The sequence below is a fragment of the Cervus elaphus genome, chromosome 27 (genome assembly GCF_910594005.1).
Source record: "Cervus elaphus chromosome 27, mCerEla1.1, whole genome shotgun sequence".
In the NCBI taxonomy this organism is placed as follows: domain Eukaryota; kingdom Metazoa; phylum Chordata; class Mammalia; order Artiodactyla; family Cervidae; genus Cervus; species Cervus elaphus.
In genome coordinates this window covers 25671183-25686209 of record NC_057841.1, presented here as the reverse complement: position 1 = coordinate 25686209, position 15027 = coordinate 25671183, and the positions used below count along the sequence as shown (strand labels likewise).

Below are 15027 nucleotides of genomic sequence, written 5' to 3'. Positions count from 1 at the left end.
TTTCTAATAGGGCTTCCTCACCCCCCGAAGGGCTCTATGTCTATTAGGGACCCTATATGATCAGGTTCTTTATGCTGTTTTATGATTAGGGTATTATAAGCAATCATGCATATTAGCACCAAGGGCATAGACGCATTTGCCAAACAAACTAAAATACCAGCAAAGGAGTTTAAATTAAAATGCTCCTTTCACCCTGGATAATCTCATAAAATACCACCACCCGGGAAACTTACTGATTAAAGTTCTAAATTGATTCTTATTTGGGAAGAGATCGGAGAAGGCCTTCTGCCTGTGTCACAGAAATTAGGGAGTAGTCTATTGAAGCAAGCATCAGAAAGACAGATATCATCTTTAAGGTGAGCACCGGGGGCAGCTTTTTGGAATCCCTGAAAACCTGATCCACCTTGCCTGTCAGGTTTTCTCCCTCATGACCTTGTCATGGGTGGGATCTCGTGTGCTGGCTCCTGGCACAAAATCACTGCAGATGGTGACTGCAGCCATGAAATTCAAAGACACTTGCTCCTTAGAAGAAAAGCTATGACCAACCTAGACAGTATATTAAAAAGCAGAGAAATTACTTTGTCAACAAAGGTCCATCTAGTCATAGCTATGGTTTTCCCAGTAGTCATGTATGGATGCGAGAGGTGGACTACAAAGAAAGCTGAGCGCTGAAGAACTGATGCTTTTGAACTGTGGTGTTGAAGACTCTTGAGAGTCCCTTGGACAGCAAGGAGATCCAGCCAGTCCATCCTAAAGGAAATCAGTTTTGAATATTGATTGGAAGGACTGATGTTCAAGCTGAAATTCCAATACTTTGGTCACCTGATGCGAAGAACTGACTCATTTGAAAAGACCCTGATGCTGGGAAAGACTGAAGGCGGGAGGAGAAGGGGACGACAGAGGATGCGCTGGTTGGATAGCATCACCGACTCAATGGACAGGAGTTTGAATAAACTCTGGGAGTTGGTGACGAACAGGGAGGTCTGGTGTGCTGTAGTCCATGTCAGTCACAAAGAGTCATACACAACTGAGTGACTGAGCTGAACTGAATCCATTCATTTATAAAGTCATTGCGCTTTTTCTTTCCTAATCTTAGAATGTATCTTTCTTTGTTGAATCACCCCTAAGGCAGAACAGAATCCTGGTGGAAGATCCTTCTGAAGTGGCTGGCAGGATTAAGAGCTAGGATGAGATTTGTCTTTGTGGATAACTCACAAAGGGAAACAAATGTAAAACAATAGTAAGAGCCTGTCTATGGCTTTAACTCTGTTCTGGGCATGGTAAATGCAAGAATGTGCAACCTCAAGGGCTCTGACATCGAGGCAAAGAGAAACAACTCAATAAATAAGGCTTTTGTTTACTGTCTTGGGTGCTACAAATAAGCACTGTCTTGTTCTGTTAATCCATCTGTCTCTAAAAAACACTGACTGCAATGCTAAGTTGATGATATAATAGTGACAGTAATAGAATTTAATAGTGTAACAATTATTCTGGATATTCTGTATTAATGATTTGGCGTCTTGGAGTCGTGGAGCCACACTAATAACCCAAAGTTTTAACAAACACCTCCACCATCAGGCACTCGGCAACCTATCACAAATCCTGCGATCACAAGCATCAACTGTGTGTTTTGTTTCCCACTCCCACTTTCAATAGGAGACATCCCCACCTAGCTGGCTGCCTCTCAGCACTATAACAAGGACTAGTCCCAGCTCTCTCTACTTCTCCCTGTAAGTGACCCCATATGGCCCCCTGAGGGATGCGATGCCTCCCATTCTCTGGGTATCTGAGCAGTAAACTCTTCTTTCAATGTTTGCTGTCTGTGTGTCTGTCAAAACTTGATTAAAATAAATCTTGGATTAAAATAGTCCAAGTACATTATTCAAAATGTTCCTCTCTGAATAGTCTATGTCTTTGAATCCTTCCATTACTATCACTAGTTGTGGTATTGTTAAAAGGTAAACTGAATGAGGTTCATGAAAATTATGAAGAGTTTCATTGAGCAAGTGAAGTGAAAGTCACTCAATCATGTCTGACTCTTTGTGACCCCATGGACTATATAGTCCGTAGACTTCTCCAGGCCAGAATACTGGAGTGGGTAGCCTTTCCCTTCTCTAAGGGATCTTCCCAACCCAGCGATTGAACCCAGTTCTCTCACATTTCAGGCAGATTCTTTACCAGGTGAGCCACGAGGGAAGCCCAAGGATACTGGAGTGGGTAGCCTATCCTTTCTCCAGGGGATCTTCCTGACCCAGGAATCGAATCAGGGTCTCCTGCATTGCAGGCAGATTCTTTACCAACTGAGCTCTCAGGGAAGCCCTTCTTTTGCAAACATTGAAGCAAATCAGGCAGCACCAAACTGAAAATGGCTGGGAGCTTTAGAGCAGATGTGGAAGCAACTCGTGGGAACTGATGCTTAAGCTTAAGTGATGGCCTCATTTGAGAAAGCCTAGTTGGCTGGCTGTGATTAGTTGTTAAGTTTGGTTCTTAATCTTGAGGTATTTACAAAAATAAACTCTGGCTTAGGTTTTGGTTTGCTTATATAGGCTGCCAAGGCATTAGAACCACCTGAACCAAACACCACCTAATCAAATTTTAAAATCCCTGTTTAATTACTTTAACCAGCACCAATATTCTCGCTTGCATATTTCTATACTAGTCATTACTGATGAGACAATGGAAAAACAAAATCCCTGCCCTCACTGAGTTTATACTCTAAGAGTTACAGTTATAAGTGAAGTGAGGAAGCTTGTCTTTTATTTCATTTGAATCTCTCACTTGTCTTACCAGTGTTTCACATATAATAATATTCAATAATTATTTGCTAAATGAAAGAATGATCCATTTTCCTTTAAGCATCAGAAACCATTTTCTCCATCTTTATGACTGAAGAGTAGTTTACAGTTAAGTTTATCTCACTTAATGAAGACCACAAAGTATAGCACTGTTAAGTGACACATAATTCAAGCAGTTGGACTCTACTGAGTGAATAGCTTTACTCACCAACCACCAGTTTATGAACAAGTGGGTCTTCACAGGACACTGAATCTGCTGATGCTGCGGCCATAACTTTCCAACCTCCAGAACTGTAAGAAAGTACATTTTTGTTGTTTATAAGCCACTGAGTCTATGGTATTTTTGTTACAGCAAGATGGACTAAGACACTATGTAAGTGGAGACTGTCGACCAAAGCTCTTAAAATGATCAGCTGCCATCCCACTGAGCATTTAAAACAAGTCCTGGGAATTTTTTATAAATCTTTAGCCTACATCTCTTGCAACTAAGGCATTGGCTTTTATATTAAATGTCTGTGCCATCTTGCAAGGAATGATAGGGATTTGAATTTTTTTCCTAGGGTCTCACTTTCTTACCAATAAAGGCTCATTACTTATCAAAAGATTATCTACTGAAGTAGATGTTCTTGTTGCACTCATCACTCATCTATCTGTCCCCTTTTTCTGTTTTTTAACATAAACCTAATCTCGCTCACCTTCCCCAGACTGTATCTCTCAGGAGGATACAGTCTGGAGATACAGGAGATACAGGTTGGCCTCTCCTCAGCTCTAGGACATGAATCTCAATTGGCCAAGCCTATTTTGGAGGACTCAAGCTTCAGGTGTTGCTGGTGGTTAAGAACCCGCCTGCCAATGCAGGAGACATAAAGGACATGGGTTTGATCCCTGGGTCAGGAAGATCCCCTGGAGGAGGGCAGAGCAACCCATCCCACTATTCTAGCCTGGAGAATCCCATGGACAGAGGAGCCTGGCGGGCCACAGTCCATAGGGTCACAAAGAGTTGGACACGACTTAGCAACTTAGCATGTATACACTCACCTTGGAGGCCTCCCTCATTAGGGACAGGCATAGACAGGTGAAGCAATTTTAACTAATGTAACATGAGTGAAAATCTGCTGGTGGGGGGAAGGTTTTCCTTAGTCTTAAAAATAGAAAATATAAAGGTGACCCCTTTTCCTGCCCCTGGATGTCATCTGTAATCTGGAACAGAGACCACTTTAGGACCATAAGGGAAGCCAGACTGGAGAGCATGCCAACATGCTTAAACATGGAGCAGCAAAAAGAAGAAACATTGTCCCTGACAATGTTGTCAAGCCATTGAATTAACCAACCCTGCGGATGACCTGACCTCCACATACCTAGCTATGTTAGGTAATAAAAAGGCTTAAACATTAAGGACATTTAGTACGGTTTTCTATCACTGCAACTAAGAGTATTTCTTCTTGAAAAAAAAATAAATAAATAAAATTAAATTTAAAAAAAAAGAGTATTTCTTCTCTCTCAATAGTTGTCCTCCTAAATAGTAGGCTTCTCAGGTATGCATAACAATGCAATGATAACTGCCTCTATTTCCTCCTAGGTTCAAGGTACTCTTCCTCTTAAAATGCAGAGTCTATTTCAAGAGCCTTCCCATGAGTCTAGTCTGCCAACAGAATACATAAGTAATATAATCTCAGTTCCAGACCTAGGTCTTAAGAGAGCAAGCATCTTACCTTCTTTCTTCCCACTGTTGGAAACCAGGACCCCTGTCTCGCTGTTCGCTGAACACATAGCAGGCAAGGCACGAGCAGGGAACCTGGAAGAAGATTCGAGGCGTCGTAGGAACTGCAGATAGGTTTATTCTGTCCTGACGGCCATGGCAGCAGCAAGGCAGCAGCAGACATGTTGCATTCGCTCATGGTTGACCCAGCGGACACAGCCGTAACGCACGCCAAGGGCTTTTCAGGTGGTGCTTATATAGGCATGTGTGTGTGCAGTGCTACAAACAATTTCAGCTGTTACATAAACATGCAAAGTTATTAATCACAAAATGTGGGGCGAGAGAGCCTGATCACTGCCATCTTGGCTAATTTGCTCTTTCCCTACAACCAGTAAGAAAGTCCAGGCTAATTCCCAGATGACGGGCCACTGCGAGGAAACTTTATGGAGAATCAATGGACTCCAGCCAAAAGACAGCACCAAGACCACGACAAGGCGAGTGACATCATCCTGGGCCTTCCAGTCCCTATTAAGCTATGTGGGCTGACACCTCATAAAGCATCTCCGCTAAGCCCTGTCTGAAGTCCCGACCACAGAATTGTGAGCAATAAAATACCTATTTCAGTCACTAAGTATTGGAGTGGTTTGTTAGGCAGCAACAGCTGAAGCATAACGTTGTATTATCTGTTCTCCTGCTTTGTAAAATTGTTCTAGTCTGTGCACTATGATTAGGAATTATTTAGTGAACCACTCTAAAAGATGAGTATTTTTTCTTCAAATATGTGTTTCGTCTTAGCTCACAAGAGTTGTTTCTCTCCATGTATCACCTTGTACTAACATTTACAAAACAATTAAATACAAATAAAATGGAAATATTTGTGACAAATGAGTTGATATCCTCCTCTCACAAATACAAAAGAAAAATAGTAACACCTCAGTTTTAAAAATGGAAAAGCCATTTCTTTGAAGAACCATAAATGGTCAGTACACATATGAGGGAAATACATTAACTCAAGCTCACTAATTTAAAAGAAATGCAAATGAAAACAACATGAGGTATGTTTTTGTAAATTTATTTTTAATTGAAGGGTAATTGCATTACAATGTTGTGCTGGTTTCTACCAAACATCAACAAGGAGGCATCATTTTTTAATCTACTGAATGGCCAAAGGAAAACTTAAACACTAAGACCTAAAGCCAGTGAAAAATGGAAAAAAATCCTTATTAGAGGCTCCAAGTCTGGGACCCCTGTCCTTGAAATACGGCGACTTCGGCGTCTCTGGCCACCAGTTACCTGACTTAGGGCAGAGTCTATGGCTGTAATGTGGGCATAAACAGCTACTGCACAAAGCAGTTGTGAGGCTCAGAGGATACGCACAGGGAAGAGCACTATAAATAGTTGTTACTTTTTGTCCAGCCCAGTTCATTCACACGTTCACTTCTGTCGGCAGTACTGGAAATGCACAGGAATTACAGGAAAATTCGAATTATTTTCTGAAAAACTGGAGGTGAGATGACTAGGGAGTAACAAGACATCAAGGACGGAGGTGACCGAGGCGGTGAGCGGTGCTCTCAGGCTGCGCCGACTTCCCACGGGGACCCCCGCCCCTAGAGCATCCTAGACCGGGCGTCGACATTCCTCGGCTCCCGAGGCCACCACGAAGGCGGTGGGAGGACCAGATCCACGCACTGATTGGCTGCCTGTGAGCACGGGGCGGGGCGGACGGAGGCTCGGGAGGTCGCGCGAGCGGAAGGCCGCGGGCGGGTACTTCCGGCCTTTGTGGCTCTCTACTGCAGGTCCGCGGCTCGCGCCCTGGTCGCTCCTGGTCTTCGCGGTGAGGGACGTGGGACCCGAGGCGGAGGGAGGGCGGGGAGGGCGCTCGGCCAGGGCGGCGGGCGCGGGATGGAGGGTCCCCGCTGCTCCGCCTGCGCATCCCTGCGCGCCTTGTCGGGGCGGCATCTCGGAGTGTCTTGGGGACGTAGGGGAGGCCAGCAATCTAAGCCCCTGCTTTCCGGCAGAAAGGGCAATTATTCTCCCTCCACTGTGACTTTTAAGATGCTGCGATTTAAGCGAGGTATAAAAATAGAAAGGCTAGTGCGACGGGGCTGGTAAATAAACTACAGATTTGTAGGCTAAATAGTCTGTTCTCTAAAGTTAACTTTAGTAGGTTAGGTTAGGGTTAAATTGTACTGATCTGTCCTAATTCAAGGGCATACCCCTCCATCGAAGTTCTCCCATTCAAAAATCAGATCATGATCGATCTACATTATGAAATTTAAAACACAAATTACTAGTTGCCATATTTCACTTTTTAAAATGTTTACTCCCCTGTGAGTTCTAAGCATTTTGAGAGTTTAGATTAACGTTTTTGCTTTTATGTCTCATGATATCTGACGTGTTTTGGGGCATATGGTAAGCATTTAACAAATACTTCTTGGTTAATTCCTGGGTAGACTGTTAATTCCTGGGTAGAGAGTACCCAATACCTGGCTCAAGACAGAGACCATAATAAGTGCCTCAGTGTTTGTTGAGGAAGTGCATCAGATACTAAATTTGATCAAATGGTAAATGTCCAACGATGTTTTCATTAAAATCAACTCATGTTTAATATGAATTAAAAAAATTTTTTTAATACAAAAATTAAAAAAAAAATAATGTGAATTTTAAAAATAAAAATGAATTTTTATTCCTACCTTAGATGAAAAGCACTATCATTTGCCATAAGTAAAAGGTAACTAAAAATAAATTTTTATAAAACATATCAAATCCTAGCTAGATACGATTACCCATGGAAGTCTGAGGCCTATATTTTAAAGAGAATTTCACAAGTTTTACAGATGATGTTAAAGACAGGCTGTTCTCCCTGATGCAATCAGGATTGAAAGAGAATTGAAGAGGAAATTTCCCAATATGTGATTCAAGTTAATGCTTTCTTTTGCCTCTAAAATAATTCCTCATAGTATAAATGTGGTAGGAATTCTACACAATGAGAGACATTGAATGAGGTGAGTGATTTTTAGTTTTGCCGCTTGTTTATTAGTTACGGTCTCCACCCTGATCCCACTCCATATGTTACTCCAGTGACTGATCTTTATTATTACAAGTTCTTAGAGGTGTTTTTTTTCATCGCTGTAAGTTAACAGTGCTTTTATATCCTTCAGGAAAGAAGAGATTACCCAAAGAAGCTCTGAAGTACAGGACCCAGTTTTAGTGAGCTTCACGCTAAGCTCTTTCAGCCCAGAATGGCTGTGGAATCCAGAACAGTTTCAAACCCAGGACCTCAGAATTCTCAGGAACACGAGCTGATACTGGTGAAAGTAGAAGAAAGCCGTTCTTGGGGTCAGAAACTTAAGCAGAATGGGAGTACCCGATCCTGCCAAGAATTGTTTCGTCAGCAGTTCAGAAAGTTCTGCTACCAGGAGACACCGGGGCCCCGGGAGGCGCTGGGCCGACTCCAGGAGCTTTGCTATCAGTGGCTCAGGCCAGAGTTGCACACGAAGGAGCAGATCCTGGAGCTGCTGGTGCTGGAGCAGTTCCTGAGTATCCTGCCGGAGGAGCTGCAGATCTGGGTTCAGCAGCATAGTCCAAAGAGCGGCGAGGAAGCCGTGACTCTGTTGGAGGATCTGGAGAGGGAATTCGATGATCCCGGGCAGCAGGTGGGATCAGGGAGATGTGATACGTTGTGGGGAAAGGAATGTACAGACTGGAGCATGTGGCATCATCATAAGAATGGGATGAGAATTTATCTCCACTGAACCATAACCCTGATGTGACTACTGGGGCCATACCCATCTCTGTCCTTCGTAGTTCTTTTGTCCCTGTCCCTCATCCCAGGATGTCTTTGTTAACCTCTGAGAGATTTTTACTAAGCATTTTCCCTAGGGGTTTTCTCACAGAGCTAACCATATTTTACTGATTTTAGGTCCCAGCTGGTCCACAGGGACCAGCAATGCCTTGGAAGGATTTAACCTGTCTTGGAGCAGCCCAGGAGTTTACACACATTCAACGCCAGCCTTTAAAGAAACAGCTGAAACCGTGGGAACCTTGCCTTTCCGCCAGGAGTGGTAAGAAATAGAAACTCATCTGGAAACTTATCAGGCCTCTGGTCTCAAGGATAGGGAATTAGCTACATTTTACAGCCCACTCCAGGTGAACCTCACCTTTATTATTCTAGAAAGGAGGTGCTCACTTTGCAGCTTTGTATTCAGTGGTCCTGGTGAATTGCAGTTAGCCTTCCTTGTGTCAGTTTGCCTGTCCTTTATTCACTTACTCCTTCATTACATAACTTAATAGGGTGCTAATACATGTTGTACTGTGGTGGGCAGTGGTTCTCTATCTTCAAGGAATTTTTGGGTCTAGATGGGGTGGTTGGCAAGCACAAAGGCAATTATAATATAGTGCCAGGGAGTAAATTATAGACTAGAAGTAGATAATGGGTCCTACTACATATAAAGGCACCCAAGTAAGCTTTAGAGGCTCAAGGAGTACTTCCCGGAAGGAGAGACATCTCAGCTAAGATATGAACTGTGAGCAGAGGTAAGCTGGGTAAATAAGTGGGAAGAGGAGCTTCCACACTAAAGGGAAAAACTGTTTCTTTGCTCACAACACTTCTGACACTGGATATGTGGGGTCTTCCCCCCGTTAAGCTCTTCTGACACTAACTACCCGGAACCAGCGCAGACCCCACAGGTTAAGGTTTCAGTCCCAAGAAACTGGCCTGTCCCCTGCCCTCCATTAGATACTAGTCTCACATGTAGCAAGTCCCCAGGTTACCCACACTTCTGTCCAGTTTGGTTGCAGATTGGAGGTTCTACAACAGCATCCTGAGGTTTCATAATTTGCTGTAATGGCTCCCAGAACTCAGGAAACACCTTCTTCACCATTTCCTGTTCATTGTAAGGACACTGGTGACCAGCCAGATGAAGAGGCCCACAGGGCAAGGTCCAAAAGGGGCCTGAGCACAGGAGCTTCTCTTTCTGGAGTTCAGGATGTGCCACTTTTCCCCGAAGCTCTCTGAACCCCTTTATTTAATGTGTTATGGAGGTTTTTTTAGGCATGATTAATTACATCATTGGCCCTTGGTGATTAATTAACTCAATCTCCAGTCCCTGTCTCTGACGTTCAGGGTGGGGCTGAAAGTTCTGATCCTCCAGTCAAACTGGAGAACCTTTGGGAACCAGCCCTCCTTGCCCGCCAAGAGTCAACTCATTAGCATAAGCTCCAGTATCCTCTCCTTTCCACCACAGATGAAACTGCAGGGTTTTAAAAGCTCTGTGCCAGGAACTGAGGGTGAGGCCAAATATATATTTCCCACATTACAGTGTCACACAAGCAAGGACCACAAAGTCCTAAAGTTGAGAGAAGACAACCCATTCTGGGAATTGCAGGTAATTCGATTTAACCTGAAGAGAGAATTCCTAGGAAGAGAGAGAAACTAGAGGGGAAGTTGGCACACAGGTTGTGAAAATGTGTCTGTCATCCTAACTGGTTTGTACAGTGCAGTGGGGTACAGCTGAAGGGTTTTAGATGAGGGACTCAGTTGCAGGTTTTAGGTTTTAGGACTCAGTTGCAGAGGGGAGAATGGATTTGAGGAAGGCAATGCAGAGTCTGGTTAGAGACAGTTATATCCAAGTGGCCACAGGGAATAAATCAGGATGAGGTGAGAGATGGGGAGGATCACAGCTGAAAAAATACATCTGATGATTTAATTTAGTTCGGGACATTTTGGTGTTTGTCAAATATTTATAAGTAACACGGCCAACTAGCATTGGATATGGGAGTCTGGAGCTTAAGAGAACTGGGTTAGACTTGGGGATCTGGGGAGACATTACTATATAGCCTGAGTAGTGACTGACGCTGAGGAGGTAGTCGGTGGACTCAGGACATGTGAGAGCTCAAAACAGAACTCTGAGGAACTTGTGTTCCTCATGACTGACCTTGAATCTGAGAAGGAACAGCCATAGAACTCAGGCTGATGTGTTTGGAAGAGAGTGTCTCTGGAAGGAAGGTGTGGTCCACAGTGTCAGTGCTACAGAGAGGCCAGCTAAGAAAGATCCAGAAAGTATTGGATTTAGCAACTATGAAGTTGGTGATGTTGATGAGGGCAGGGTGGAGGGTGCACAGGTAAGGCAGACACCAGATTAGAGAATGGGGACCAGTACAGACTGCTGTTTGAAGAAGCTTTACTCTGAGTGGGAGTGAGGTTGCATGAGGGAGATGTATAGGCAAGGAGCTTGATTTTAAAAGATGAGAGAGACTTGAATTTATTTAAGTGCTGACGAACAGGAGTCAGCGGAGAAAGAGACCAAAACAGTAGGAGCGGAATGGTGGATAATTGGTCTACTGAAGTCTCAGAGGAGGCAGGAAAGGATAAATTTCAAACTGTGGATGTAGGCCTTAGTGTTAGAACAGAGGAGGGACCCTATTTTGACCAGTTAAAGAAAAGGTACATGCAGACAGCTATATCTTTGTGGGCAGGAGCATCTATTTTCTCTAACCTAGAAAGGGAGTATTGAAAGGCACTGGAGAGATAAAACATTATTTTTTGTTATTACCATTTCAGGTTGTGAGAATAATGAATCGGCAACAAAGAAGGACATTTCAGGAGAGAAATCACAGACACTCTCCCAGGAGCCTTCATTTGGAGGATTCAGTGAGCACAAAAGCCGTTTAGAGTGGCAGCAAGGGAGTGCTCCAGGGGAGACATTGAGAAGACCCCCTTCCCAGGGGGGCAGTTTTAGTCCAGTAATCTTCACACACAAATCGCTAGGAAACAGAGACCATCCCGAGCCCCAGAGAAACTTGATTCTAAGCACAAACTCTGTAACGTATCAGAAAGTTCCTACAGAAGAGAGACCTTACAGGTGTGACATCTGCGGGCACAGCTTCAAACAGCATTCTTCTCTAACACAACACCAGAGAATCCATACTGGAGAAAAGCCCTACAAATGTAACCAGTGTGGGAAGGCCTTTAGTTTGAGGTCCTATCTTATTATTCATCAGAGAATCCATAGCGGTGAGAAAGCCTATGAATGTAGTGAATGCGGGAAGGCCTTCAACCAGAGCTCAGCCCTCATTAGACATCGGAAAATCCACACCGGTGAGAAAGCTTGTAAATGTAATGAGTGTGGCAAAGCATTCAGTCAGAGTTCCTACCTCATTATCCATCAAAGAATTCACACTGGTGAGAAACCCTACGAGTGTAATGAGTGTGGGAAAACCTTTAGCCAAAGCTCAAAGCTTATCAGACACCAGCGAATTCATACAGGAGAAAGACCTTATGAATGTAACGAGTGTGGAAAAGCTTTCAGGCAGAGCTCAGAGCTGATAACCCATCAGAGAATACATAGTGGAGAGAAACCCTATGAGTGTAATGAGTGTGGAAAAGCCTTCAGCCTGAGCTCAAACCTCATCAGACATCAAAGAATTCACAGTGGAGAGGAACCTTATCAGTGTAACGAATGCGGCAAAACCTTCAAAAGGAGCTCAGCCCTTGTGCAGCATCAGAGAATCCATTCCGGGGAAGAGGCTTACATATGTAGTGAGTGCGGCAAGGCCTTCAGGCACAGATCAGTTCTCATGCGCCATCAGAGAGTCCACACTGTAAAGTGACTTGTGAATACATTGAATACTGTAAATATTTCAGTCAGGCTTCTATCTTTGTCAGGAGGGTTTCATTTGCTTTGGAGTAAAACTCCATGGAGGTGGTTATAAAGTGCCAGGTCTCAAGTCATCTGACTATACAGCACTCCCCAGTGCTCATGCATATTGTCTCCTGAAAGCTTTTCCTGTGACTTAATCAGAACAGCAGGTAGAAGAATCGTTGCTTCCAGCTTTTCTCTTACCATTAGGAATCCTCAGGAGATGCTGAAGATGGGATTATAACATTGAAATCTCATTTTCCATGAGAATGTCACAAAGAGGGCACAGCAACCCAGACTTGTCAATCATGGGCCAGATTTGGGGGGTGGCATGGAGAGTATGAGGGACATTTTCTCAGGAATGAAAAAGGTTTTACTGACCAGTGGCAGGGCAGCAAGACATGGGAAACAGTTTCATCAGTGACTTATTGAGCCCAGGGCAGGCCAGAAGTGAGACAGTGAAGAGAAAATACAAATTAAGTTACCCAGCAGTTAGTTTTTCAGTGGCAGCTATCAGGCACAAGGGGTACAGTGGACAGTAAGCCCGTCTCTGCAGTTTCATGGACAAGGCAGACAGACAGTGATCCTGGTTCCGTCAGTGCTTGTGTGACGTTGAGTACCTGACCCAACCTTGGATCAGGGAAGGCCTCTGAGAAAAATTACCTGAAGGATAAGTGGGAGTTAGCCAGGGAGGTAAGCCAACAGGAAGAAAGTCTGGCACTCCTTTCTGAGAAAAGGAAAAGGCTGTGTTAACGTAGAGCATGGCTGTTGAGTTCCTTCTGAAGTAGATTCCTGACTATAAAAGAAATGTGGCTGTAGCCAGAATCTTGTTTACTACAGTACCTGTAGTTAAAACATGAACCAGTGGAAAAGTTTGTCAATAAACAAAACCTGGAGTCTTTGGAACACAGGGTGGTAAGGAGCTTTGTCTTGGTTTGTGTGATCTCAGGGTAAGGGTAAATGATAGTTTCCTTGTCTATCCTGGAGGCTAGACCTTCCATGTGGGGGAGGGCAGCGGGGCCAGAAAGAGCCCAGTCTGGAAGAGTCCTGGAGTTTGAGATCTCTCCCTTGCAGGCCTAAGGACTCCTTTGCTTCTTTGATCAGACCTCAGCTTCTAGCTCCCAAGGCTCTGGGTCAGAACCGCTATGCCGCCCTATTAACTGTCCCGGACTGTGCCCCCACAACAGTGCACACCCGATTCAGGTGCTAAAAAATATTTGTCTGTTGCTGGGTCTCTCTGTCTTCTCCAAGCACCTCACATGTTTTCAGTTCTGTCTTTTTATCAGAAGTATCTCAGAGTCTTGGGAAGTTTCTCAAAGACCACTCTAAAGGGAAGTAGCAGTACCAGTCATGGTCCATCCAGAGACTGCCCTCTTTTGAGGGACCCAGCAGGAGATGTCTCCTCAGACAGGTGCTTCTCAGTGCAATGAGAAGGGTATACAGTTCAGTCAGCAACAGGAAGACATGTTTAAAACTTCTAATAGGTTGGAGGTGTAACACACCTTCCCAGGTAGCACTGGTAGTAGAGAACCTGCCTGCTAGTGCTGGAGACAAGAGATGCAGATTGAATCCCTGGGTCAGGGAAGATTCCCTGGAGGACAGCATGACAACCCACTCCAGTATTCTTGCCTGGAGCATCCCATGGACAGAGGAGCCTGGTGGGCTACAGTCCACAGGGTCACAGAGTTGGGCACAACTGATGTGACTTATCACATCACACACCTTAACGAAAAATACAAACCTTTTGGAATCTCGTGTCCTGTACATAGGAAAAAGAAGGATAAATGAGGATAAATAGAGAAGCAATGCTCCTGCTGGGGCCTGAGCTTGTAGTAACCAATAAGAATGGTGGAAGGGCTACAGTCCAGGCTTGGAAAGAGAAAGTAAAAAAGGATCAGTTACATGTAACAGAATAGCATGGTAAAATGATTCAACTCCTGTTCCTCTTCCACAGAGGCAGACCCAATCAAACAAAAGGGTAGAACAAATGCTAAGTAGGAATTGCTACAGCATATATTATGAAAGGCAGATACTCTTCATATTGTTCTTAACGTATACTGGTAAGAAACAATAGGTACATGCAAAGGCTTTGTATAGATGTGTTATTTCTCAGACAGCCCTGTATTTTACAGGTGTGGGATGAATGAAGTCTTAGGTCATGGCTTACTCAAGATCATGTAGCTACAGAGTGGTGAGGTCAGGCTGGAAACTTAGGCAGTAGGAATCCAGAACGTGTCCATGGAGCCACTTCTCCATACCATCTCCCCATGAAAAGGTCCCAGTAGAAAAAAATAGTACTTAAATAGGCGAGTCACAAAAGTATAAATGCCAACAGACAATAAATGTTAGCCTTCCTAGAATTAAAAATGTATATTACAGCAAGAGTTGAGGTGGCACGTTTTTCCCCCTCGTAAAACTTAACGAAAGATTCAGGGAAATTGGGACTCTGATGCTGCTGGTGAGGTGTGAATAGATGATGTCTGGCAATCAACACCAGAAGCCTTAAACACTGCCTTTTGTTAAAATTCTACCTGGAAATGTATGCTTCAGAAACCATCATGAATGTATACAAAGTTGTTTAAAAAAGTGATGCTGATTAATAATAAACGACAAAGCATATCTTAAGTAAAAGCACAAGACTGTGTACAATGATTCATTTTAAAAAAAATGTATGCATTAAAAACACTGGAAATACATATAAATTGATTTGCCATACTGGTTATATCTGAGTAATGAGATTGTAGGTGATTTAATTTTTTTCTTGTGCTTGTGTCTTCCAACGTTTCCTACAATAAATATTTCAAACTTCTAAAGTTAGAGGGAAAAAAGGTTTAAAAGGGAATGGAAGCCCAGGATAGTTGAAAAACACCAAGAAAAGCACATGCTTTCTATA

The 15027-nt window shown here is 43.7% G+C and overlaps 1 protein-coding gene across 2 annotated transcripts; it reads left to right on the top strand.

Moving 5' to 3' along the window:
* The first annotated feature begins 6221 nt into the window (after positions 1 to 6221).
* Positions 6222 to 13040, top strand: ZNF397 (zinc finger protein 397). Of its 2 annotated transcripts, none has more exons than XM_043889435.1 (4): positions 6222 to 6328; positions 7656 to 8150; positions 8417 to 8558; positions 11057 to 13040. In XM_043889435.1, exons 2-4 carry the CDS (start codon positions 7737 to 7739, stop codon positions 12103 to 12105), a joined length of 1605 nt encoding a protein of 534 aa, XP_043745370.1. In that variant the 5' UTR covers positions 6222 to 6328; positions 7656 to 7736; the 3' UTR covers positions 12106 to 13040. The 2 variants fall into 2 exon arrangements, with proteins under 2 accessions (XP_043745370.1, XP_043745369.1); XM_043889434.1 differs by lacking the exon at positions 6222 to 6328 and adding an exon at positions 7308 to 7499.
* The last annotated feature ends 1987 nt before the right edge of the window (positions 13041 to 15027 follow it).